The following is a 25,493-nucleotide window of genomic DNA, read 5'->3' as shown; positions in this document are numbered from 1 at the left end:
GTGGAGCCACAGTGGCCACAGCCAGTGGGGAAGTGGCCAAGCAGCCCAGCACCCCCAGAGCTTGTGCCAAGCCCTTTGCTCTGACAGAGGGAGGGCTTAGCACAAGCTCTGCAGTTGTTGTTTCCCAAAAAACGCATGGTGAAATAAAAAAAATAAGTAAAAACACTTTTATTAGACAAATACTTAAACAAACTCGGGACAAGAACAAACACAGAAATATTTACATAGCGAAGGAATAGTGCTGGAAAAATGACTCCAGCTCACCTGTGTTGGGTGGTAGAATTCAAAATTAATGTATTTTAGTACTATAAGATATTTCAAGAGCAAGGTATAAATTTTAAAGGATTCGGCATGTTCTAAAGTCAACTTTAACACTAAAATGACCACAAAGTGTCAAATAATGGGGAAGAAGGAAGTGTGGCAGCACTTGCTGGGCACGTGGCTCCAGTGTTCACCAAAAAGGGGATGTTCCTGTTTAAACAAATCTAACTTATTTAAAACCAAAGAAAAAACGAGCTGTGTTCACCAGTAATGAACAGTTTTGGAGTGGCTCACATTTGGTAAAGATTTCCTAGGCTGAGATGGTCTTTGGTGGGAGCTCTGGAGCACTGCTGAAGGTTTGTTGTGGATCTGGAGTTTAAAATTTTCCTAAGAACTCAAAATAGATCATCCTCAGAGGACTCCTCCAGGTACTGGACGGGTTTTTTGGCACGGCCAGGCCTGGCACGGGGCTGAGGCGCAGGGCTTTCATCACCAGAGTCAATGGTGTAGGTGTCTTCCTCTACCTTGGATTTCTGGAGGGAAAGCAGGAAAGGAATAATGGATCTGAGCACCCACAGGAAACACAATGTGCACCACACGCCTGCTGTGCTATGGGGATGGTGGGAGCAGACTGAGGATCTGGGGTGTCTGACCCTTATAGGGAAAAGGTTCTTATCCCAGAGGGTGCTCAGGCACTGCCCAGGGCATGGTCACAGCCCCAAGGCTGACACAGCTCCAAGAGTGTTTGGACAACACTCTCAGCACAGGGTGGGATTGTTGGGGTGTCCTGTGCAGGGCTGGGAGTTGGACCCTGATCCTTGTGGGTCACTTCCAGCTCTGAATATTCCATGATTCTGTGATCCTCCTCTTCCCCATTCCCCACACCCAGGTAGAGGTCTGACCTCCACCAGTTTTTCCTGACAGAAGAACCCACCCCACACTCTGAGGTTCCCTGGCTGCACAAACCTTTGATACAACAGATTTGGCAGGCTTGGAGCCAAAATCCGAATCAGAATCCGAATCCAAAGAGCTTGGCTGCCTCTTCACAGCCTTCCTCCCCTTGGCGTTGTCACCCTCAGCCCGCAGGGGTCCCTCCTTGGCTGCTGGCTTGGCTTTGGGTGCAGCCTTTTTCTTGGCCAGGATATCCATGATGGAGGGCTGGTTGTCTGGAACAGAACGTGGTGTTAAACCCCTGTTTCGCCGCTCTCTCCTTCCCAGCTTGGGAATTTCTTCCAACAGAAACAGGCTCCGTGCTGCCGCGGGGTCAGCGCACAGGTCGGCTCCGTTTGAAGCTGGGTTTTCTAGAAAGATCTCTCTTCCACAGATGGTGAGAAATGAGGTTGTTTATCTGCTCAGTTCCACTACATTTAGAGGATCAAATTAAAGCGTCCCCAAAGCAATTTACAGACTATTTCAGATTGAAAAGTCCTGATCTCTCAAGGCTCCATAACCCATCTCAGACCTTCAAAATCCTGCACAGCAAGGAAGGAATTTCCCAAACGCTCAACTCATTCCTCCTTACCTATATTTTCACTTTTTAAAAGAGCATCTTGAAGCACAACTTCCAGTTCAGCTCATTTCAGGCCATTTCTGAGTGATAACATGCTTTCTCACTTTAGGAGTGGAAGTAACACTATTTTCCTGCTGGGATCAACACCGAGTTGATTCAATTTGGAATATACAAACCAGTGTCAAAGTCAGGGGTTTAAAAATCCCTGAGTCAAATGCTGGAGATGGATGAGATGGATCCAGCATTGAATAGATCAAACTACCCCCAAAAGCTTGCCTGCTTTCTTCCCAAAAAGACACGAAGTAGGACATTGACTGCAAGACACAAATTCCACTCGGATTATCCCTGCCAAGTATTACATAGCACTGTAGGAAGCATTCACTTTTCCTGTTCCCAAACTAAAATTCCCTCCCTCCTAGCATGTCCAACATGAACTAGAACACGATATGTTTGGAAACAGACCTCAAACATGACAACCAGAGAACCTCTGCCACAAACCTCAGATCTTTGCTGAAATGCAAACTCCAGTTGCCCAGGCCCTGGAACGCCGAGCGAAATCACTCGGACTGTTTCCCACAGGAATTATAATTGTTCTCTAAAACTGATGTTGCTGAGCTGCCCTTACCCTTGGTGGCTCCAGCCTTCTTGGCTGCAGTAGTTTTTTTGGGCACGGCCTTGGTGCTCGGCACTGGGACGGATGGAGCTGCAGGAGCCTCGCTCACCTTGTCCTCAGGGACATCTTGGACTGGAACGGGATAAGGAAAGCAGAAAGTCAGCCTGAAACAGCCAAATTATCCCCTCTGCTCTTCCCTGTGCACTACTGAGGGATTATGGAGCAGTCCATGTAGTTTAGAGGTCTCACACTCACCAGGAACAGCACTTGGCACTGCCTTTTGCTTGGGAGCTTTTGCTGCTTTTTCAGTGGTTTCCCTGGAAAACAAACCCCCAAGTTTTTAATTCAGTTTATGAGGCACTAAATAGGGGAATAAAAAAAAAATAGCTTTTAACTTCTGTGTAGCATTAAGCCCAACTAATTTCCAGTGATTATGGAAAAATACTCACTTGGGAGCAGGTTTGGGCTTGGGAGGAGCCTTTTTCTTAGAGTTTGTGTCCAATTCAGAGTTGCCTTCACTGTCACCATGGAATTCAGAGTCCTCATCTGAGCTGGAGTGATTCGAGTCCGAAATGACCATGGGCTTGACTTTGGCTGATGGAAGAACACAGATGTGTTATTTTATACATTTGGCAATATGCAGCTCTGTTTATTTTTCAATATTTTAGCTACAGTTATTAAAAAATAAAGATCTGAATAAAAACAAGCAGATGCTGAGTCTGCCAGGGAGAAGACTCCAGATGACAAGTGTGTTCTGTCATTTGGAGTCTTCCAACCTCACCCACAACACATTTAATGTGCCAAGACAGTTGTGTAATTAAACCAAATAGCCATATTTCTCTAGTTGCCCATTTCTGCTTTTCCTTGAAAATGTGCACAAACGGTAGAAATATTTAATAGTTTCAGACAGTAAAATAAAGAAGCCTTTTAAAGATGATTTCTAAATGTGATCTGAAGGCTCTGGGAAGTCCCTAGATGGTCTGTTCCATTTACTTCTCCACAAGGAGGACCATCCTTCTTCTGCATCCATGTCCTCACTCACCTGCTGCCTGGCGAACCACTCGCTCTCTTTGAGGAGGTGCTTCAAAGTCAGACTCTGAATCAGACCCTGAGTCAGACCAAGGGTTTCGTTTCTTGGTTTTCTTTAATGGCTTGAAAGGCAGAGTGGCCTGTCTCTTAGCTCCTGAAAAATATTGGGAGGCAGGATGAACCAGCAAACTTCCAGGTATAGTTCAGGCTCAGCAATCAAGCTCAGCTTAGAAATACACTGAATTCAGAGGATTCTGGTTTAAACAAAGAGAAATAGGAATCTATCCTGCTTGATTGTTATCCAGGATCCCTTTCTCACCTACTTTTTCCAAAACTACTGATCCTAGGTTGCTCATCACCCTCAGGAAGAGGTCAGATAACCAAACTGACAACCCTTCCCCTCTTTTCCTTGGAGGGAGTAACATCAAAGCATTTACCTTGCTCAGTCTTCAGCTTCCGTGCTAATCTCTTCTTCAGGTCTGCAGTCTCCTTCTCTCCGGATGTGTTTTCATCCTGATTCTCATCAAATTCAGTTTTTTCACTCTGCAGATGCAAGCAGATACCAAACAGTGAGTCAGCTCACAGAGAAGAGGCACATGGGGTAATGGAGGAAGGAGCTGCTTATTTTAGCCATGTAAAAGTAGTGGTACAAGAAACCTAAGTCTGTAAAATAAACTGTGTGTAGAACTGATTACAGATAGATCTGTAAATTGGATAGGATCTGCCCCCAAATCAGGTGACTTAAAAGGCAAAATCCAACCTGAACAAAAACAGGAACTGTGCCCCCACTCCTGAGCACTCTGGTCCTGCTGCTGTGTGCTGGCTCTGTTGGGATGGGGATGCAGGACAGGACAGGGTGGGATCAAAACAAAAGTGAGAGTTATTTGGAAAAAACTGTTGGGTGGAATCATGTGGAGGAAAAGAGTGACCTGTGTGGCTTCCAGGGTCAAACAGGTGAAGGGATGGGTTATATATCTCTGTTGGAAATGGCTGAATGACACAATTTCAACTAGTCCTATAAAAAGAGTTCAATCTTTTTTATCTCCTTGATACAGAGAACAATGATGGCATTAAGTGGGTGAAAGCATTGCTGGATATGCAAAGGCTGTTCTGGAGAAGGGAATGTACTGGCTGTGCTTCCTGCCTGCTAGAGGGTTTATCAAATTTCCAAGACACCTGGGAACAACCTTTCTTGCATCTGCCCCCCTTTCTGAGCTACCAGCCTGTCCCTGGCAGTGCAATGTGCCAAAAATTTCCCTCTAAGCCACCTCCTGATATGTGAGTCTGTTCTCCTTCAGACTGAGACACCCCTATTCCCAATGTTTCCAAACCCTGAGGTTTTGTCCCTCTCCCTGAACAACTGCTTCAACTGGACAAGTCCAGCTAACAAGGACTCACATTTTTTAGGACTGTATTGAAGAGGATGTAAAGGAAGATGGAGCATTTGGAATGTTTCTTTTTACCTTTACTTTCTTTTTAATTTTCTTCTCTGCCTCTGCCTTCATCTCAGCAGTGATCCGAGGAACAACCCTGATGCCATGAGGGGATGGCATTACTTCTGCCAGCTGGGCCTTCTTCACCTTTGCCTTCCCTCCTTTCACCTTCAAAGGTTTGCCAACAATCCCTGCACTCTCATCCTGTGCTTGCTTGGCCTCCACTACCTGCAGAGGGGAGCGTAAATAACACAAAAAAATACAAAAGTCAATAAAAGGCTGGTGGATAAGATGAGGGAGTTGATTTTCTGCACTGAGCATTGACATACATCAAGTTCTTCAATGAAGGCAGCAAGGTCTTCCTTCCACAGGTCAGAGGGACTCTTCCTCTTAAGGTTTTCCAGCTCCTTTTCCTAAAGGAAATCAGAGATAATCATTAGTAACACTTTGCAACCCACCAGCCAACAATAACCTGTGTAACACATAATATATTGTAAATATAGTGCTTTTATGAGGAAAGGAAGGCACCTACTTTGTTATCCCTCTGCTTGCAGAGCTCATCTTTCTTCTCCTTGGTCAGATACCACAGGGGCATGTTCAGCAGGTAGTTGAAGTCTGGGCCAGAGGCTGCAGCTGATTCTTTGTCACTCTCTTCTTCCTCCCCCTCCTCTTCATCCTAAATGTGGATTTGAAACAAACATAGTTAACAAAAATCCTGACACACATGGGTAGGGCTACTGATCAAACACGGAAGCTCTTGAATCCTGCTAATTGAGAAGCAACGTGGGCCTCTCTAAGGATTACAAAACCTCAGAGCTCTGGGCCAGTTTGGGCATATTCAGAGGATGACTGAGGCATTACCTTGTTTTGAGCCTCCTTCCAAGCCTTCACTGGATCAGACTCGTACCCTCTCTGGATGAGAACTTGAATCAGCTCTTTCTTGGGTTTGTTTTCTGCAAACAGACATTTCAGGATTGTCACTCAGTGCCCACTACCAGTCGCTGTTAGGAGCAACAGATGAGCTTTACAGTTTGGAGCCTGTGGTTGTAGCTGCTCAGCATCCTACAGAGCTCCAAACCAGCCTTTCCACATCACAGCTGGGACATGTGGAAGAGCCTGAACAACACCTGAAAAACTCCTATTTAGCAGGAGATTTGTCAGGGAAGCATTGCTCCTGTACCAGCCAAAACAGTGTTAATATTTTTCTTTGTTTTGATACATGCATTTCCCCTGTTTTAAGTAGTTTTTGAACTTGGGGAAAAAAAGGTATGGTGGTATAAACATCAGGTGGAAAAAGAAACCCTTGATAGCTTGGTATAGCTTGCACCTCATTAGACATCACCCGGGAAATTTATGCTCTAAGTGCTCAACCACTGGAAATGTTTCAGCTGGAATTTGCTCCTTTTTAAGGTATCAGAAACCATCAACCATGAGACACAAATACAAATGAAACCAGCTCTGGCAGCCTTGGAACTACTTATTACAAAAAAACCCAAGAAAATGCATTTCAGGGGAATTATTTCTCTTCCTGAGTTCAGTCAGACAGACTCGAGCTGCTGGGATTACTGGGCTGCCTTCAGACACAAACCACAAAGCATCTTATGACACGTTGTCTGGCCGTGAAGGCAGCGGAACACAGCCCGGCTTTTACACCGAGGGGGAAAAGTTGATTGAAAAATGTGAATGTTGGGAACAAAGATCTGCTTCTTTTTTCTAGCTCATGATTCTCAGATGCTGCTGCTTGAGTATCATCTAAGTTGAAACCCCCAGTCCACTGAGAACGTGATTTGGAGTATTTTTGCAGAGGTTCACAAAGATAATGGAGAGAGATACAGATTCTTAAAAATGCATTTAACAGCAAACACTGCCCCTTTCTAAATCCACAATAATTAACTCTTACTCCTACCAAGTCAAAATAAATGGGAATCATTGCTAAACTATAAAAATATACTCTCAAAAATTCTCAAACACAGAGCAGGAAAGCTGCATAAGTATCCCATTGTCATTATTATGTGTACAATACACAGACCAAGGATACTCTGTGAAGCATTTTCCTCTTAGATGTCATAAGAACAGAGATAAGCCCTGGTGTGGTTTGTAAAAACCAGCCTGGGGCTGAGGGGGTGCTGACAGAGCTCAAGAGATCACCCATTTCTCCCAGTTCCAATCCCAGTCCCCAAGAACAACATACCAATGACAATTTTGCCATCTATTTTCTCCAGGATGAAGCGAGCCTGGTTGCTCAGCTTTGCAGACTCAGCACCCAGCATCCCAATGAGCCATTCCTTCCTCAGACTGTAATATCGGAGCCGGAGTTCAAAGAACTCCTTAAGAATGTCCTGGGGAGAGTCGTATTTCTTGAGAAAGCCAACATGGTCAAAAAGAACCTGGAGGAAAATGAAAGAACACGGGTGTTATGATGATAAAACTGATTCCAAACCCACTGAAAGTTACCTGTAACACAGGTGTGATGGCACCACCGAATTATTAACCAACAAATGATCAAATCTCAGTGTTGTTCTAGAAACTACTTCAGTTTGTGAGCACAGCAGACACAGAATTTTCTAAAAAATTTTAGAATTTTAGTGTTCTTGAATACAAGCAGTAGTTAAGGTTACTTCAATCTTAGAGCTCTGTGCAGGACAAACATCTCGCATCAAAGCTTCACACATTGTCAGGAACCAGACGTTCAGTGCCCCTGCTGCTGGCTCACAGAGCTCTGCAAACTGTGATTTCAGATCATTTTGCCTCCTTCAGGCAAACCATCCACTCTGGACCCCCTCCTAAGCCAGGCTCTTGACCTTTGAAAGCTGATTTAAAACCAGTAACAGCAGAAAAATCAAAGTGAATAGGTTACTGCCAAAGAGGATTTTTGTTTCACGCAACGACTGCAGCTGTCCACAGAGTCTGAGTTAAACCAAGAAATTCCTTCAGCAAAATCTGTCACATACCATGGAGTTGCATGTTAAACTTGTTTGGAGTTTGAAGACCTTATGCAGCCCCACAGCTTCGGCTTCTGCTAGTTTATCTTCAGTCATCTTCACCACAAACCTCACCGTGGTGTCTGTATGATATTCTTTGTAGTCTGTGATCAGAGGGGGGGTCTTCTCAGTCCCATTCAACATTGGCTCCAGAACCTGCTCTTTGTATGTCTGAGGAAAAAAACAAAGTCAGATCCAAAAATCACTACTCACTTTTTGCTTTAAAGAGCAAACTACATTCCCAGAGCAGATTCCCTGTTTATTACCTGTGTCCATGTCCTGACAGGCAGCTCAGTGATCTCGATGGTTGTAGAATCAAGGATGGACACTTCACCACTTATCACATACTGATTAGGCCCCAGCTCATCTATGGTGCCTTTGAAATTCTTGTAACTGGGAAGCTGAGGAGAAAAAACATTGGATTCAGCTTTGTGTGGATGCCTCTTTTTTTAAGCATGCCCATAAAATGCTCAGTATGAGCTCAATAAACTAAGAAGCAAGACATTTGTTTTTTAATGATATTATTTACCATTGGCAGTGGCTCTTCTCCATCCATCAGCCGACGGATATTGTTAACAACTTCTCTGATATCAAAGTTGGGGATTTTACAGGCCCAGCCAGTGCCAATCCCTTCAGCCCCATTGACCAGCACCATTGGAATGATGGGCATGTACCACTCTGGCTCCACACGCTGGTTGTCATCATAGAGGAACCTCAGGATGTTGTCATCCATTGGTGGGAACACCAGGCGTGCCAGGGGACTGGAACAGAGAAGGGAATTTAAGCCCAAATTCTTGTTACAGAACATGACCTCCATGCAAAAAGAAACCTCCTTAATTTTTATTTTCCCACCCAAACTTCTCCCTTTGGTTCTGCTTCCATTTCCATATTCTCTGGGATGGTAGCCACATTTCTATAATGAAATCTAGCACCTGCATCTCATTTCAATTGTTGCTACTCTGAGCATGCAAGTATAGCCCAAAGTTTTAAATCTAATTGCTGTAAAATGGAGTCCTTTAGGACAGTAAGAACTTTAGAATGCTGACCTGAGCATGGTGAAGATATATCGAGGGCTGGCAGAGTCTTTGCCTCCGTGCAGCCTTGTGCCAAACTGACCAATGGGCTGGAGCAAGTTGAGGTTGTTGCTGCCCACGAAGTTTTGAGCCAAGTTAATGATGGTCATCATCAGTGCAGCCTGCAATATGCAGAATGGTTCAGGGGATGGACAAAGTAAGGCAACATTCACACCACAAACTTAACTGATACAGAAGAAAAACTCAGTTGATGAAAAACTGGAGGAAACTCAAGAAAAATGCATCCCAAGACCATCTGAAATGTTCTAATGACCTATGTCTCTATTGCTGTCTACCTGCTCTGAAACCTCCAGTGAAAGATTCTGTCAGTCTCCACAGAGAACCTTGTGGTAGTGCTTAACATTTCCTGACCCAAGCAGAAAGGTTATTAACATCTGCCTAAGTCCATCACAAATTAAGTAGGGTTTTCTTGTTCTACTTTTTGAATGAACTATGCTCCCACAAAGTCCAGACAGGAGAGGCAGAGTGACCAATGTCAGATTAAATGAATACTGAAGAATTAATTGTGGAAACAGCTAAACAGCAACTTTCCTTTGGTGTTCACACTCCAACATCTAATTCTGCTTCAGAGGCATCGTAACTCACACCAACAGAAGAGCTTTCTGCCTTTCCTTTAAAGTGCTTTGCACACCCAGGCAGGTTCTTACCTCACCATGATGGTATGAGGACATCTCAGCGACAGAACCAGCCAGCTGAGCAACCTTCACCTCCCGCTTATCGTTCCTTTTGAAACAGGTGAACAAAACCTTCCTCTGGCCTGGCTTCAAACCTGCGTGAAAAAAGAAAAGACCTCGTGGTTAGAACATGTGATGTGATGCACTTGGCTCTCTAGAGATGCAAGAACTACTTAAAGATTCTGTACCAGCTGAGTAAGGTACTGGCAATAATATACTACAAAATGGACAAGACATTTCATTCAATGATGAAAAAACCTTAGCAGAAAACAGACTTCAGGATACTGACCCTGAAACCTCAGCAGGTTCCCTGGCTCTGATGTGACACCAAACACCCATTTCCTCAGTTCTGGGGATACACCAGGCAGAATCATGACTTGGGAATCACTTACCATCAACCAGTGATGGGATTGATCTCTCATTATCTGAGTTTGAGAAGAGCACTAACTCCTTGTTGATGAAGTCATTGTATGTCAGGTAATCAGTGTTTTTCCCATACAGGTATTCCTAACAAAAAAAAAACAAAGAGAAGATTGCCTTAATTTTAACAGGGCCTAATCAGTTTCTTGGTTAGTTTCACTGAAATGGGAACTCCTTGTAAGACCAGCTAAACACAGCTCAAGTGTTGACACCCTTTGCATGGCAAAGGGAAACACTTCCCAGGATGCATTATTTCCCCCATTATGGGGAAAATAAAGACTTAATTTGCTTCTGCTTGTGTTATCATTTTCCTATTGATGCAGTAACTTGAAAGATGAGAGTTAAAAATGAAGTTGACAGTTGGATAATTGACAATGAGGCTACACTGATAAGATGAGAGAAGAGGCAGCTCTGCAAAATCCTGACACATTTTCAACATCCTATAATCCGGACCTGACTCACTGACTGAGCTGTGTGCAGCTCTGGTGTGCTGGGATGAAGCTGAGAACAGCCCCAGGCAGAGACTGGAAACCAGTTTCCTTATAAACATAAACCTTTTACCTCTGGTAGACCGTGCAGCTTCCGTTGTCTTCTATCCTCCATGAAATTAGTCAGCCACTCCTTTCGCTCTTCTATCTTCTTCTTGCTAAAGGCCTGCATGTTACAAAATGAAAAGTAACTCAATTCCAGAACATTCTGTGATTGTGCACTATTGGATCACTTGAGAAAAAGGAAGAGCTTACCCAAGAGAACAACATGCTAAACAGGCTGATTTAAGAGCCCAAGAAATGCAATAAAAGGGTTCTGTAGCCAAACATATTAAGAGCATAATTTCCACCACTCTGTAGAAGACAGAGTAGTTAGGTTTAAATTTATAGATTTTTAATGTAATAACAGAAGACTAAAGCAGATTTGAGGGGAAATTAATATTTTGGGGAAGAACTTAATTTTTTGACATTGACTAACAACTCTGAATATTTAAGAATAAAAGACCAGCTAAGGTGAAGTTCACAGAAACAAGAACTATTTTAATCCACCGCTTTGCACTGGGGGAGGAAGAGGAGATCTAAATTGGAGAAAACTGCAGCAGAATACACAGAAAAAATGCTGAAGGAATATTTACTATTGTGTCTGAAAATGTCAATTGGTTTGTAGTCATCAGTTTGTTCCAAGCTATATTTAAAGCCCATCACTAAAAGGGTACTCTTGCCCTGAGGTTGAGGGGCAGATTCGCTGCTCCTGGTTCTACTAAAGCTGTAGCCTTGGTAACACAGAGATTGTCTCCAGCCCAAAGGCCTCCAAGAGCATTTTAAGAGAAAATACAGAGCACTCTACAAGGTGAAATACCAAAGGTAGTAAGTCAGCAATTAAATCAAGTGTTAGTTACCAGGGTGATCGCAGCATCATCTTCAGGCCCAGAATATTTGAAGCCAATTCGGTGTTTTGCCATATCTGCAAAGTATTCTTTGGCCTCCTTTGACGTGCTGGTACCCAAACCTGCAGGGACAGGAGAGGTAATCCTAATGACTTTTTGCCTAAATTAAGTTCCAATTCAAAGAAATATTTTGCTATGCCCAGTTTTTGTGATGCAGCATATGAACATACAATGTGAAGATGACTTGCTGAAAACTTAAGTTACTTCAAAACAAGATGTATCACAAAAGTCATAAAAATTACAATTAAGTGAGCAGTGGCATGTAGTGGTTTTGGATTTTGTCTGTAATTCCCGTAGACATCTGAAATCTAATTGGAATATCATAGGAGGGAAGAGACTTGGAGGACACCCAGTCCAAATCCTTCCTGCAAAGCAGGACTGACTGCATCAAATCACCAATGCTCTCACTTGGATCAGTTTCACCACATTAATTTTTTACAAACCTTTGTAGTACTTGATTTTCCATGAGTTGTAGTTCTGTGTATTGGCTTTCCATTCTTCAAACTCAGGAATGCTGTAGAATGCAATTTCTTCTTTGTTTTTAAAGGCCTACAATGGACAAACATTTTAACTGTGAAATGAAAGGCATTTTTGGGCAATGGATCCTCAGTCATTCACCTCATCCTTCCCCAGCCCTCACCTTTATGATGGGAGTAATGAATTCCTCCAAAAAATTGTGTCTTAGAAGAGATGGCCAATTGTGATGGATGAAGTTAATCAGCAAACCTTTGATGTGTGATCCATCCTGATCCTGAATTATAGAAGAAAAAACCAAACCATATTTTATCATGGAATGATGGAAATGACAATTGTTGGCTCAATAGTGAATGACTCTGTAATTCCAGCTAACTGACCCTATTAACTTTCACCTCTAAAAAGGTGGCCATGTGTTAATTGCTGAAAATTAAGAGAAACAGAAAAGGTATTCTTGGTGAAAAAAGGTGTCAAGGACTGGTCAAGGGCTTTGAATCAGCAGAATGGAGAGACAGTGTTTGGCTGTTTGATGTAACTCACCATTTTACTTTTTTTGGGACTGAAAAGACATTTTGACCCACAAAAATGTAAAATGGGAAAAAAAGAACACAGAGAATTGGGTGCAACAATATCAGGAGTTAGAGAAATATTTTCTTCCTATCTCTTTATTTAAGTGCTAATTGTTATCCTCTCCCAACTTTCAATTTTAATGAACTAACCTGATCTGTCATGATCATAATCTTTCCATAGCGAAGACTTTTTAAAGATTCTTGATCTTCATAGTTCTTTTTATATTGCAAACCCACAATCTTGATGATGTTGTTGATTTCAGCATTTTCCATAATCTGAAAGAGATCACACAGAATAAAAACTTGTCTTTCAGACTCAAAATGTAGCTCAAGAAAGTATAAAGTTATCCATAAATGAATCATCGGCTGAGTTCTGTCCTGCTGGGTTTTTTTTGCTGTTTAGAAACTTTTAATTTCTAATGGTTAAATTACTCTAGATAATTCAAAACATTTCCCAATCCACAACATGAATATTATCCCCACAGGCAAATCACTGAACAGGACTTAATCAATATTCTTACTTAACCAGTGAGGCAGGCTCAAGGTGAGGGAAGACTCAGGTGTTTAAGGCACTGCTCTTTGGAGTTCCAGTGCTCCAGGTGCAGCTGCACCAACTCATTGCACAAATCACACCACACCTTCCACCACGTAACTGTAACCATTTTCCAACCAACCTGCTTATGAGAAGCTTCCCTGACATTGAGGATTTTCCCACGAAGAGGAAATACTCCATATTTGTCTCTACCAACCACTCCCAGACCAGAGACAGCCAGAGTTTTGGCTGAGTCTCCCTCAGTCAGGATCAGTGTACAATCTAAAGAATTCTTGCTGCCTAGAAAAGAAGAAAATCGAGTCAGTTTTCTGCTTGAGAAATGAAATCCAAGGCTGCACATTCACGACTGAACAAGTATAAATAATCTTTTAAGGCAGTTTTTTTGGCACTGCACACAGTAAATGGGGATAATAGTAGTAAATGGGACTGCAAAATGGGAGTAAAACTATAATGACAGGTTTTCTCTTTTCACTTCTCCTTAGGAGACAAATCTTTTGTTCAAGGAACAAGTTTTAACTGTTTTTCAATGAACTGGTTACAAAGGATGTCAAACACTTACCAGCATCGTTGGCATCATCCAGTTTAGGAACACCCTTAATCTTGGAGTGTTTCACAGCTGAACATTTCTTATTCAGCTGGTTCTGAGCTTTAAATTTTACCCAATTTAGGATACTTTCAACAATGCCACAGCCAACTGCCTGCAATATAAAACGCAATCCAAAGTTGTGGGAAAAGCCTCAGCAATGACAGAAACTTTTGTTATGTATTTTTTACAGACATCTTGACTGTCCATGTACATCAGGACTTACACCCTTAATGAATTTTTCACTCAGTTTACAGGTAGAGCCGAAGTTCTTTGCCTGCAGAGTCATGTTCTCCTTAGTCTGAGAGTCAAAGGTTGGATTTTCAATTAAGGCATTCACAAAAATCCACATGTGGTTCTTCACCTGTAGTTAAATACAACAAGGATCACACACTGTACAGTGAGGGAACACTCAGCACTGTAGGGCTTGGAGTTTTTGTAGATATTTTGTTAATTTTGAACAGCTAATGAACATTCATGAAGGGTTAGATTATTTGGGATGTCAAGGAATTGGCATCTCTCCATCTGTAATCTAACAGATAGTGAGGTTTATTGCACCTACACTGACTTGCAAAGGGAAGTTAATGGCTTAAACTGGACAATATGAGACTTCTATAATTAGCAATCTTCTACATATTATCTGCCAATGTGTTAATAATTAATGCAGTTATGCATTAATTAATAACACATTTAAGCTGAAGTTACAATCTGCAGTAATGCTCAAGTTGTGCTTCCCACCTGGAAAATTCTGACACTGTACCTGGAAAGGCTTCACTCCAACTCCGTTTTTGTTCTTCTTTTTCACAACATCAATGATTTTTGTCACGAGCTGGTCAGCCACATAATCAACGTGCCTGCCACCCTGAGGAGAACGGGACAAGGACCTGAGACTGAGGCCACTAAAACCCACAAAACTATAAATACCTATTTAAAACCTTAAGTGCATTCTTTGCAACATTATTTTTCACTAACATGTGTACACTTACAAATAACCAAAAATACGAATGTTGAAGAATATGGGACTAGCTTGATGAAACACACTGAGGAGTTACCTTTGTGGTGGCAATGCTGTTAACAAAGCTGACTTGCTGGAAGCCTTTTTCACTCAAAGTCAAGCACACTTCCCATCGGGAATTGACTTCCTCGTGGATAACTTTAAGTGCATTCCCAGTTTCATCGACCTTATCCTTCAGATAGAGGTCCACATAGCTGCGGAATCCTTTCACCTGCACGCAGATGAGAGCAGACAACTGGTTGGTAATAGCTCCTATAAATACTTAATTCACATCCTCCTGCAAAAAAATCCCTCCTGTGTGTGTTCCTTTGCTCTGTGTGATGACAGGAATGGCCTCAAAAGAATCTCACTGGTTAAATGGCACAAAAATAAAGGCAGATGTTTGTGTTTCTTTTCAATGCTCACTTACAGGAAGCCTCTGTCCATTCAGGAAAACTTTGACATCCTTTGTGGATCCAGCAATATCATAAGCTCTTCGAGACATCAGTGCTACAATGTCCTTATCCAGAACAGTCATTTTGAATTTGGACAGATCAGGTTGGAAAGTGACACAGGTGTAATCATCTCCATCAAAGTATTTCAGCTTCATTTCTCCAGCCTTTCCCATGTTGTCTGTCCAGGTCTGAGGAAAGGAGCTTTGGTGAGTTGCAAGTCAAACACACACATATAACTACCTTGGTTTTTAAAAGAATTAAGATGGTTTTTGTGTTTTAGATGTCTTTAAATTAAACAAAAACTCTGGTTAAAAACCAGATTCTGATGCTGTCTGCTAATTTCATTATTCCTTTGAATTACATTTTGTGGGTCAAATTTACTCTAATCACACTGAACTAGAGTTTTGAAACAAAACCTGAGGGTCTCATTTGAAAACCTCAGGTATAAACTCCTTGGAAAGAAAAGTGCTCCTACCTGCTTGAATAACTTTTTGTATTCACGACATCCAGTTTCCACAGTAAATTTTGTGCTGAATATGTTGCACAGTTTGGCTCCATAACCATTTCTCCCCCCTAGAATTAGAAGGAATACAGACTTGTGTTATTCTCTTTGTCCAAAACCACCTAAAAGAATCCAAGACTAACTGGAGTTTGTCAATGTCTGCCCAATCCAAAGACAACTGTCAACAAGCAACAATATTCAGCAAGCTCAGTATGCAACTACAAACTTTGTTTTAATTAGGGTTTAAGAGAATATTCAAAGACAGTTTTCCCTGTTCCCATGTTTGCACTGTTGTTATGATTAAAGAGAGCACAGAGACTTCTCTGATAGATTCAAAATGTCATTTTCATAGAATCACAGAATGGTTTGGGTTGGAAGGGACCTTAAAGCCCAGGTTGCTTCAAGCCCTGTCCAACCTGGCTTTGGACACTTCCAGGGATGGGGCAGCCACAGCTTCTCTGGGCAAACTGTGCCAGGGCCTCACCACCCTCACAGAGAGGAATTTCTTCCATATATCTCACCTAAATTTCCCCTCTTTCAGTTTTCACACTGCAGCAAGGACCCCCTTCCTGCCCTTTCTAGTTCAGGTCACACACTTAGAGCTGCTCAGAGATATTAGTGCATATCTGAGCCTTCCTCACCTGTGACTTTCTTCTCATTGTCATCGTAGTTGCTGGATGTCAGCAGCTGTCCAAAGATCAGAGCAGGCACATAGACCTTCTCCACTTTGTGTTCAACCACTGGGATACCTTTCCCATTGTTCCACACACTGATGGTGTTATTCTCTCTGGGGAGGGAAAGAAAAGTCTGTTTTTAAGACTGCAAATGGCTGAGCTGTGAAAGAAGTCACCAAAAGGCTCTGGGGAAAGGCACCATTTCACCAGGAACAAATCGGTGCTCAGCAAGTGCAGCAGCTGCCAGCAGAGGGGGGACAGGCAACACAGAAATGCCCAGATCTGCACATGCTGGCTCTGAAATGGACCCACACACCCAACCCCTGTCTGTGCTCAATCAAGATAAACAGGGAGAGGAAGAGGTGAAAAACCACAGCAACAAAAGAGCAGCTGTTTCCCCAGTCAGCCCTCTGTGAAAGACCAGGGGACTAAGCAGAGAGAAAGGCTTTCAGAGCTAGTGAATTAAATTTGGGCTATCTCAGATCAGCCCCATACCCTGCAGGGCCACCTCAGCTTTGCAGAACAGCTGAAGGCAACCAACAATGAAACCAAACTTACACATCAATTGTGACTTTAATGCACGACATGTTTTTATCCCTCTGCTTGTTGTCTGCGGCATTGACTAGAAAGGAAAGAGAATATTGGTTTTTCATTACATTCTCAATCAAGGGAAAACTATGAACTCTGAAGTGTTCCAATAGAATGAACACGGAAACTCACTACAGTGTTACTAACAATCACCTCAGCATGAAAATACTTTGTAAATTACAAAGAGGAGTACAAGGTATCATGGAATTATGAAGGTCAGAAATGATCTCTGAATTCCTCCAGTGCAACCACTGACATAAAAGGGAGAATTTTGGGCAGAACAAAATCAGGTTTGTAATTGGATTTATGAATTTTTTCGTTTTGTTTGTTTCCCATGAATGGCTTGCTATTAAGCAGTGCTAATAAGTTCTTGATAATTTATGTTTAGCTCCAGATTCTTCCATTTAACCCACATTAATAACCTGTCACTCACTGACTCAATGGATGTCAGCTTACCCAGAATCTCATCAAAGATTTTGTACAAGCCAGGCACAAAGGTCACATCTCTGCAGTTGAGGCCAATGCCTTCATCATAAACCCACATTTGCTGAAAAAAAAAAGAAGGAATTTGTAAGTGTCCAGGTACAACCCCTCCTCTGTGCCATTTGTGATTGATAAGCGGATGTTTTGCGCTTTGTAAACAGCTGCTAAAGACTCCGCGCCTGCCCCGAGGTGCTCGGGGGGCTCAGCCCCGCTACCCCCTGCTCCCACCTGGGTGACGAGCTCCACGGAGCCGATGTAGGTGTCTGGCCGGAGCAGGATGTGCTCCAGCTGCGTCTTCTTCTGGTAGATGTGCTCCACCGAAAGCTTCTTGGGGCCATCGGGCTTGCCCACGACGATGTTCTCGTTGGCGGGCTGTGGGGGGCCAGGCAGCGGCGGTGAGGGGGAGCACAAGGGGAACACGAGGGGAACAGGTCGGGCAGGGGAAGAGGACCGCAATCCCAGAGGAGCGGGGAATCTGAGGAGAGTGAGGGCTGGGGAAAGGGCCGAGAGAGGGGCCCGGGGAGACCCTGAAGGAGACCCACTGGGGGCTGCGAAGGACCCGGGGAGACGCTGAGGGGGGCCGGGGAAAACTTGTCGGTGCCCGAGACCCCGAGGGGACGGTGTGGGGGGGGAATCACGAAAACCGGCAGGGTTGGGGGCAGCGGTCGCAGGACGTACCCGGAGGGGCGACTGGGGCTGCGAGAGCTCCATGGCAGTGGCGGCGGTGGCGGCGGCGGTGGCGATAGCGGCTGAGGAGGTGATGGCGGCGCCAACGTCCCCTTCAAACCTCCGCTCGTCCCGCCGAAATGCGCAGCCAATCCGCGCCCGCGGCCCTCTGCGCTCTGCCAATCGCAGCGCGGGGCGGGCACACGGCTGGCGCTCTGCCCGCCCTCTGACCAATCAGAGGCTGCACCGCGCGTTCAAACCGGCCAGTCGGGAGGGAGAGTGGTGAGATTGGCCGCTGGATTGACCAATAGAGAAGCGACAGGGAGGGCGCCGAGGCTGCCCGGTTGCCGTTGGCGATGGGACATAATGGGACACACTGGGACATACTGGGATACACTGGGAAACTCCGACACCCACTGGAATACACTGGATAGACCCTGTGAACCCACTGAAGTACTGCTATACACTGTGCAAGCCCCAGGGATTCACTGGGACCCGTTGGACTGGGACACTGGGCAGAGCTTGGACACGCACTGGGATACACTGGACAGAGCCTGGACACCCACTGGGATGCACTGGGAAGGCCTCGGGAGCCCACAGGAATGCACTGAGCAAGACCTGGCACTGGGATATACTGGAACACGCTGTGTTCTGGGACCACACTGACGTGGAAACCTGTGCCAGGGTGCCCCCTCCCAGTTACTGCCAACCCCAAGGGGACTGGAGCCTGCTCCCAGACCCTGCTCCCATTCCTGGGTGTGTCCCCTCAGCCCCTTGCTGCAGCTGGCCATGTCCCCCCAGAACAAAGCATGGTGTCATAAAAAACAACATTTTTGTATCTTTATTTCTGGGTGGTGATGGCTCGAGTGGGGGTAGGAGGCTGCAGGCACAGCCCAGCATTGCCCCATGGCACAGGGAGCCATGGGATGGCAGAGCCTGCCTGTGGTCTCGGTGTCCCCTCAGTGCTCCCAGGGACATTCCCCAGCCACAGAGGAATGCCTGGAGCTGCTGCTCGGGTGTCACCGCTGTCACCACATGTGCCGGTAAGGAAAAGCCACCTCGATGCAGAGCACGGCCAGCGGTGCAGAGCAGTTGTGCCTCTGCCCAGCCAGCAGCCTGCCCTCCCCCAGGGCACTGGCCATGCCCTGGGCTGTGCCAGAGCTGCGCCAGCCCTGGCAGTCCCACCGGTGGGCATGGCCACCCCGTGGCGTGGAGCCGTGCCAGGCGAGCCGGTGGGGCCTGTGGGTGGGGATGGGGTGAGAGGGGCACCCCTGCTCTTTGCTCCTGCATTTCTGCAGGGAGGGAGCCAGCAGAGAGCCCCCCACACAGGGGCATCCTTCCAGGACCCTGTCCACACTCACCAGAGGGGATCTGCCAGGACGTTGCGCCCGTTGAAGGAGTAGATGGGACCCCGCAGGGCAGCACCCCCAAAGAGGGAGCTCCAGGACTTGGCCAGCAGCTGCCCCTGTGGGCACGAGCACACTGCTGAGCCAGGGGCCAGGGGAATGCCCTAATCCCCAGCCCTAATCCCCATCCTCTGGGTTCTGGCAGCTCCCCAAATCCCTGAGCACAGCCCCAGGGCTGGGTGGGGGTCCCCCACCCACTGCAGCTCATGGGGGCCATGAGGCTTTGCCTCCCCCAGCCCCCTGGGGAAGGGGTACCTGCCTTCAGGTTGACGATGGGGAGGGTCCTGTCTGTCCTCTTGACGATGGACACCAGCTGCTGGCTGGGGGCTGACAGGAAGGCCCGGAAGGTTCCGTAGAGCCCGGCCTCCTGGGACTGCCGGTAGCACTGCAGGTCAGCGCCCCGGATCCCGCTCATGTCACCCCAGAGGGGCACGTTGAGGGCAGCCAGGCGGAGCTGGGGGTAGCAGGGAGGAATTGAGGTCTCTGCTCTCCACTTCCCAGGGGCAGAGCCCCTGGCAGTGCTGGCCAGGACTGGGGTGTGTCCCCTGGGCACCCCTCCCCATGACTGGCTGCTTATCCCCATCCTGGGGCCAGGCATTCCTTACAGATGGGATCCGTGGGGCCGTGGTGGTTGGCAGAACCTGGGGCAGCCCTTGTTCCTCCTCCTTCTGGACCTGCAAAAACACAGCTCATGTCAGTCTGGGGACACCCCTATGTGTGCCCTCCCCAGACCAACATGACCCCAGGCTCTGCTCATGCCCTGCTGACATCCAGCCCATTGCTAGGGCACATCCCTCCCAGCATGGCCAGACCCTCAGCAGGGCTCACCAGTGAGTCTGTTGGAGACTGCATGGGTGAGAGTGTGTTGGGACCTCTTGGCTGCACCCTCTTCACCTCCTGGATGGAGAGGTGGAAGAAGAAGGAGAGAACAGTCCTGTGAGGTCTGTCCACTCCATCATGCAGAGGAGAGCTCTGTCTCCTTACAGGGACTTGAGTGGGCCCTGCAGCTCGTGCACCCCTCACCTGGTACTGTGGGGTGGAGGCAGAGGGGTCATCACCAGCCAAGAATGACTTGGGATCCTCCAGCTGCTCAATGACACAAACAGAGGGACAGGTTAGGGGGGAATCCTCTCCTTCCTGGGGATCTGCTGCCCTAGTGCCACATCCAGCCCTGGATGCTGCCCCCCCCAGCCCTGCCAGAGACCCCACACAGTACCAGGAGGCGGCTCCAGCCAGTGGGGGTCCGGAGGAAGGCGTTGCTCCCTTCCCGCACATAGACCAGGCTCCCCTCGGGCACAGCACTGCTTGCCTTCACCATCAGCTCCTTGGACTTGAAAACCCACGTCTGGCGCTGGGGGGAGACAGAGGGTGAGGATCCTGCTGGGGGGGTTTGCCGGGGGCAGCTGGGGGGGTTGCCTGGGGCTGCAGCCTGGACGCACCTGGAGATCAGCGCGGGAGTCCGATGGCTCTGCCTGAGGGACACCAGCATCTGGAGAGCCCAGAGATGGTGGAGGGTCACAAGGTGTCCCAGAATAGGGCCTGGATGCTCCCATGGGAACTGGCCCCATGGGATGTGGTGGGAGTGGGTGGGAAAGCCAGCAGTGGTGCCAGGGACCCATGCTGGCACGGTCCCACCACCCAAGGAAGGGAAGAAGACTTCAGGAAAGGTGTCTCCAAGGAGGCTGGAGCCCCCAGAACACCTGGGAAACACCCTCACCTGATGGCCAGCTGCGGTCTGTGGATGCCTGTGAGGGCAAACAGAGCCTGTGTCTGCTGCTGGACACAGGGAGGGGACAGGGACACTCTTGGGGACAGCGAGGCTGTGCCTTACCGGCTGCTTGCAGGGCGGCTGGGCATGCATGGGGTGCACCCTCTGCAACCAAAGACAGGCAGGTGTGGGGGGGCCCTGGTGCTGTGCACACTCACATGTGTGTGTGTGCTCTGGCACAGATGTGTGCACACCAGTGCTGGGCCTTACGTTGAGGTAGAGGAGACCTGGTGGGCCAGGGGGGCCGGGGGGCCCAGGGGGGCCGGGGTTCCCAGGGGGACCTCGAAGACCCTGCAGTAGAGCAGTGTGGAGATTGGACTGGGCTGGTTTGGTGCTGCCTTTTAGGGGGGCAGCTGTGACACCCAGTTGATGTCCCCCATGTTCCCACTCCTGTCCCCTCCCAGGGCTGAATGTCCCTGGCTGGGGACACAGCACAGCCATGGGCCAGGCAGGGACTCTCACATGGGGGATGATCGCTCCGAAAATCTCTGGTTCCTCTTTGCCGTCCTGTAAAGGAAGAGGGAGAAGACTGAGACTGATCTCCATCCTCCCTCTCTCCATTTTCCATTCTCCCCTTCTCCTTTCTCCACCCCATCTGGGTCCTGTGGGGTTGCCAGTGGGGTGAACCCTGTCCCCAAGGCTGGGCTGGGGTCCCTGGGCACCCCTTCCCCTGGCCACTCACCGTCTGGTACCTGCTGATGGACCCCCAGGAGCCGGGCTGGCTGCCAGTGCTGGGGAAGGGGAGGTGCCCTGGTTTGCACCCGTGCTCCCCATAGCAGCACCCCTGGGTGAGCCACAGAGAGAGGCAAGGTTAGAGCCTGTGCTGAGGCTGGGGGGTGGCTCTGGGGTTTGCTGGGGATGTTTATGGCTGGCACAGGTGTGCACACGTGTGCCTCTGCTTGTGCCATGATGTCCCTCCTCCCCCACCCTGTGCCCTGTGCTCCGAGGGGAGGTGCAGGGTTTTGGGGGAGCAAAGGCAGCACAGAGGGCTCAGGGGTGCACACTCAGGTATGGAGATGGGACCCCCCAGCCTGCTGCTCTCCCCCCACACTGCTGCTGGTGGCTACAAACCGGCTCTCCAGGGTCGCCCTTTTCTCCCTGGAAGGGAAGTGAGAGATGCTGTCAGTGCCCAGCTTTGGGGGTCCCCAGGCCCCCCAACCCTCCCGGCAGTGCTGTGCCTCACAACCAGGGTACCACCTGCCAGGGAGATGTTTGGTCAGAGTGCCAGGACCCCTGCCCATGGTGCCCAGCTCACCTTGGGGCCTGGCAGCCCAGCCAACCCACGGTGTCCAGCATGGCGGGAGTCACACTGCAAAGAGAGGATGTGTGGGGTGACGCTGGGGTTCCCCCCACCCAGGACCCACAGCTTGGGACCCCCTACTCACCCTGTAGTCCCCTGGTGGTCCTGGTGGCCCCATCGGACCAGGCATGCCTGGGGACCCTGGTTCTCCAGTCCGGCCAGGGCTCCCTGGCATTCCTGGCAGCCCATACTCGCCCTTCTCACCCTGAGGGCAGATGGCACAGGGTGGTGAGTGGTGCCCCAGGGAGCCCCTGAGCTCCCCTGGGCACCACTGTGGCAGAATTGGGGCAGCCCTGGAGCGCTCTGAGGGCTTGGTAATGGGGCTGCTCCCCCAGGGCAGGGCAAGGGGTTGATGAGCCCAGGAACCCCATCCCACCCCAGGGCCATGGGACCCCCTTACCTTTGGTCCTGGGAATCCTGGCTCCCCTCGGAGCCCTGGTTTGCCCGGGTGTGATGCAGATCCTGGGGGACCAGGGGGTCCTTCGTGCCCCGGCACCCCGGGGGGACCCTGAGGCCCTGGGAGTCCGGGTGCCCCTGGGGGCCCATCTGGCCCAGCTGAGCCTGGAGACCCTGGAAGTCCTTCAGCCCCAGGGAAACCAGGTGGCCCCACGGCTCCTGGAGGGCCTGGGGGTCCTGGCTTTCCCTCCCTCCCAGGGGCCCCCTGGGGGCCATCGTGGCCTGGGTAGCCGGGGGGTCCGGGCATGCCGGGCAACCCGGGGGGACCTGGGGGTCCTGGGTTTCCTGCAGGGCTGGAGACTCCCAGCTGCTGTCAGGTTGGAGGGAGGGAGGAGAGGGAACAGGGTCAATGAACTGCCGTGTCGCATCCCGTGGTCCCCCTCCCCACCCCGCACAGCCACATGTCCCAGTCCTCCCCACCCCCGCCAGTCCCGCCGGGGACGGACCCTGTGGCCAGCACCGGCATCACCTGCCCGTGTTCCTGCTCCGGTGCTCACCTCGTTCTCTGACCTCTCAGGGAGTGCAGCAGGCGCGGGTGAGCCCCGGGCTCCCCAGGCGCCCGGGGGTCCCGGGGGCCCCGGGGGTCCCGGAGGACCCGGAGGGCCCCGGGGACCCTGGTGACCTGGCTGTCCCGGGCTTCCGGACTTCCCTCTCTCCCCTAAGAATCCAGGCTGGCCTCTCTCTCCGGGGAACCCTCGGTCACCTTTCTCTCCCTGTCGGGGAAATTCAGAGCCTGGCTCCGCCTTCTGGCACTTTTCTCCACTGGAGCCCACCACGGGCACCTGCTGACTCTCCCCCTGGGGCCACTCGCTGACTCCCCCCCTGGGACCACCCGAGTCACTTCTCAACCCGAACCCCAAAGTTAGAGTCCAAATCCTGAGCAAAAAGGGTTTAGCTCAGACAAAAGACGATCACGGTGAGTCCCTCTGGGTCCCAGCGGGAGGACCAGCGCACCTTTGGGCCGGGAGGGCCGGGAGGGCCGGGAGGGCCGGGGCGCACGGGGCAGACACAGCCGGAGATGTTGTGCATCTGGGGAGGGAAAGAGCAGCCGTGAGCCGCGGGACCGGAGCCCCGACTGACGGGTCCGACACAGGTGCCCCGAGCCCACCTCTCACCTGGAGGGCAGGGTCCGTCTCCGGGGCCGACGGGAGCCGCCGGGGCAGCCCCTTGGCCGTGGTCTGTGCGGGGTAGAGGAGGGGCTGAGTGCGAGATCCCTGAGTACCATCCCCATTCCCTGCTCCCACCGTCCCGCCCTGCCCCTGCCAGCCCGTGTCTTCCAGAGCCCCTTGTCCCGCCGTGCATCCCAGGGGACCTCCCCGGGGACCAGGACCCCTCCAGCACCTGGATCTGCAGGAACTCCTCCTCCACTGCGCTCCCCTCCAAGATCTCCGGGGCGGCCGTGGGTCGGTGCTGCTTGGGACAGACAGGCACTACTCAGTGCAGGGCGCGGGGGGATCCTGGGGGCAGGTGTGACCTTCCCCCAGTCGGGGCTGCCCTCAGCTCGGCGTGGGGACCCAACCCCAGCGCTGCTGTGGGTCTGCCCCATGTGAGGGAACACTGGGAGCTGCCGTGACTTCTTTCCAAGGGGGCAGAGGGAGCTGAGTAGGGGGTTGGAGCAGGACGTGGTGCAAGCAGGGCATGGATAAGGGGAAGGACATAGCAAGGAGCCTGGCAGCAGCTGGGGAGTTTCGGGAAGGCTGGAGGAGCCGGAGGGAGTCGCTGCCCAGTGAAAAAGCACCTGGCCTCGTGTGCGTGGCGGGGCACGGCCTGACCCCTTCACTGCCCCCCTGGAGAGTTGGTCCCGGCGTTTAGGGGCTGTTGCCAGAGGAGGTTTGCTCAGCAGCACCTTCCCCACGGGCTCCACACTGGCGTCTGTGTCTGCAGGAGCAAAGGAGCCCTGGGATGGGAGGTGGCAGGGCTGGAGGGGGACCAGGGTGGCACAGCACTCCCAGTTCTCAGCGCCTGGCATGGCCACAGCAGTGCCACCAGCAGCCCTAGACCCTGGCACCCCACACACCACCCTCCACATGCCCCCTCCATGCTGAGGAGCAGGAATTTGGGGTGCTGGGAGAGCCACGTCCCCATCCCACCATTCTTACCTTCCTCCCCACCCAGGCTGGGGGGCACAGGGCTGGTGCCTGGGTCCGGGGTGGTGTCCTCTGAGCCCAGAGAAAACCACTGGGCCGTGGCAGGGTGCAGGCACCAGGCCAGCACCGAGATGATGCAGAGGAGTCTCAGGAGGCTGCTGGACCCCATTCCGCTGCCCTGGGGCCCGGGTGCCCAGGATGGGGGTCCTTGGCTCGTCCCACTCCCTGCGCCGTCTGGTCCCGCGGCCCCGGCTCGGCGCCCGCTGTTATCGGCGGCCCCGACACGCCCCCGGCCCGCCCCGCACCCGCACCCGCACCCACGGACCGCATCCGGCGGGTGCTGAGCACCCACGCAGCCGGGACACCGTCTGTCCCGCCAGCCCGGGGAGAGGGGGCAGTAGGAGCCACAGGAAGGGAGCCAGGGTGAGGAGGAGATGCCAGAATGGATGCGAGGGAGGGCTGGGGAGGAGAAGATGCCTGGAAAT

The 25,493-nt window shown here is 49.8% G+C and overlaps 2 protein-coding genes across 2 annotated transcripts; both read right to left on the bottom strand.

Moving 5' to 3' along the window:
- Positions 1-153: 153 nt before the first annotated feature.
- On the bottom strand, positions 154-18,129 carry TOP2A (DNA topoisomerase II alpha). The gene is made up of 35 exons (XM_059869626.1): positions 18,004-18,129; positions 17,554-17,697; positions 17,299-17,389; positions 16,813-16,876; positions 16,222-16,367; positions 15,554-15,651; positions 15,054-15,266; positions 14,682-14,855; positions 14,390-14,491; positions 13,856-13,993; positions 13,606-13,744; positions 13,168-13,325; positions 12,644-12,769; positions 12,091-12,201; positions 11,894-11,999; positions 11,403-11,512; positions 10,577-10,669; positions 9,988-10,102; positions 9,569-9,690; positions 8,874-9,022; positions 8,357-8,588; positions 8,094-8,228; positions 7,798-7,998; positions 7,038-7,233; positions 5,708-5,799; positions 5,379-5,522; positions 5,176-5,259; positions 4,877-5,074; positions 3,851-3,956; positions 3,427-3,567; positions 2,834-2,978; positions 2,640-2,701; positions 2,397-2,516; positions 1,228-1,427; positions 154-794 (listed from the first exon to the last, which is right to left on the bottom strand). The coding sequence occupies exons 1-35, from the start codon at positions 18,034-18,036 to the stop codon at positions 657-659; spliced, it is 4,626 nt and encodes a 1,541-aa protein (XP_059725609.1). The 5' UTR covers positions 18,037-18,129; the 3' UTR covers positions 154-656.
- A 712-nt stretch (positions 18,130-18,841) lies between these two features.
- On the bottom strand, positions 18,842-25,231 carry LOC132339080 (collagen alpha-1(XVIII) chain-like). The gene is made up of 23 exons (XM_059869120.1): positions 25,021-25,231; positions 24,660-24,799; positions 24,263-24,331; positions 24,037-24,099; positions 23,831-23,950; positions 23,419-23,634; positions 22,866-23,231; positions 22,551-22,670; positions 22,421-22,474; positions 22,237-22,263; positions 21,848-21,949; positions 21,628-21,672; positions 21,376-21,456; positions 21,229-21,270; positions 21,115-21,142; positions 20,837-20,886; positions 20,614-20,748; positions 20,421-20,483; positions 20,226-20,294; positions 20,003-20,071; positions 19,657-19,851; positions 19,353-19,456; positions 18,842-19,230 (listed from the first exon to the last, which is right to left on the bottom strand). Exons 1-23 carry the CDS (start codon positions 25,175-25,177, stop codon positions 19,020-19,022), a joined length of 2,526 nt encoding a protein of 841 aa, XP_059725103.1. The 5' UTR covers positions 25,178-25,231; the 3' UTR covers positions 18,842-19,019.
- Between the last annotated feature and the right edge of the window lie 262 nt (positions 25,232-25,493).

Source organism: Haemorhous mexicanus, chromosome 28 (genome assembly GCF_027477595.1).
Source record: "Haemorhous mexicanus isolate bHaeMex1 chromosome 28, bHaeMex1.pri, whole genome shotgun sequence".
NCBI classification, from domain to species: domain Eukaryota; kingdom Metazoa; phylum Chordata; class Aves; order Passeriformes; family Fringillidae; genus Haemorhous; species Haemorhous mexicanus.
Note: the sequence above shows the minus strand (reverse complement) of the source record. Positions and strands in the feature narration are given on the sequence as shown.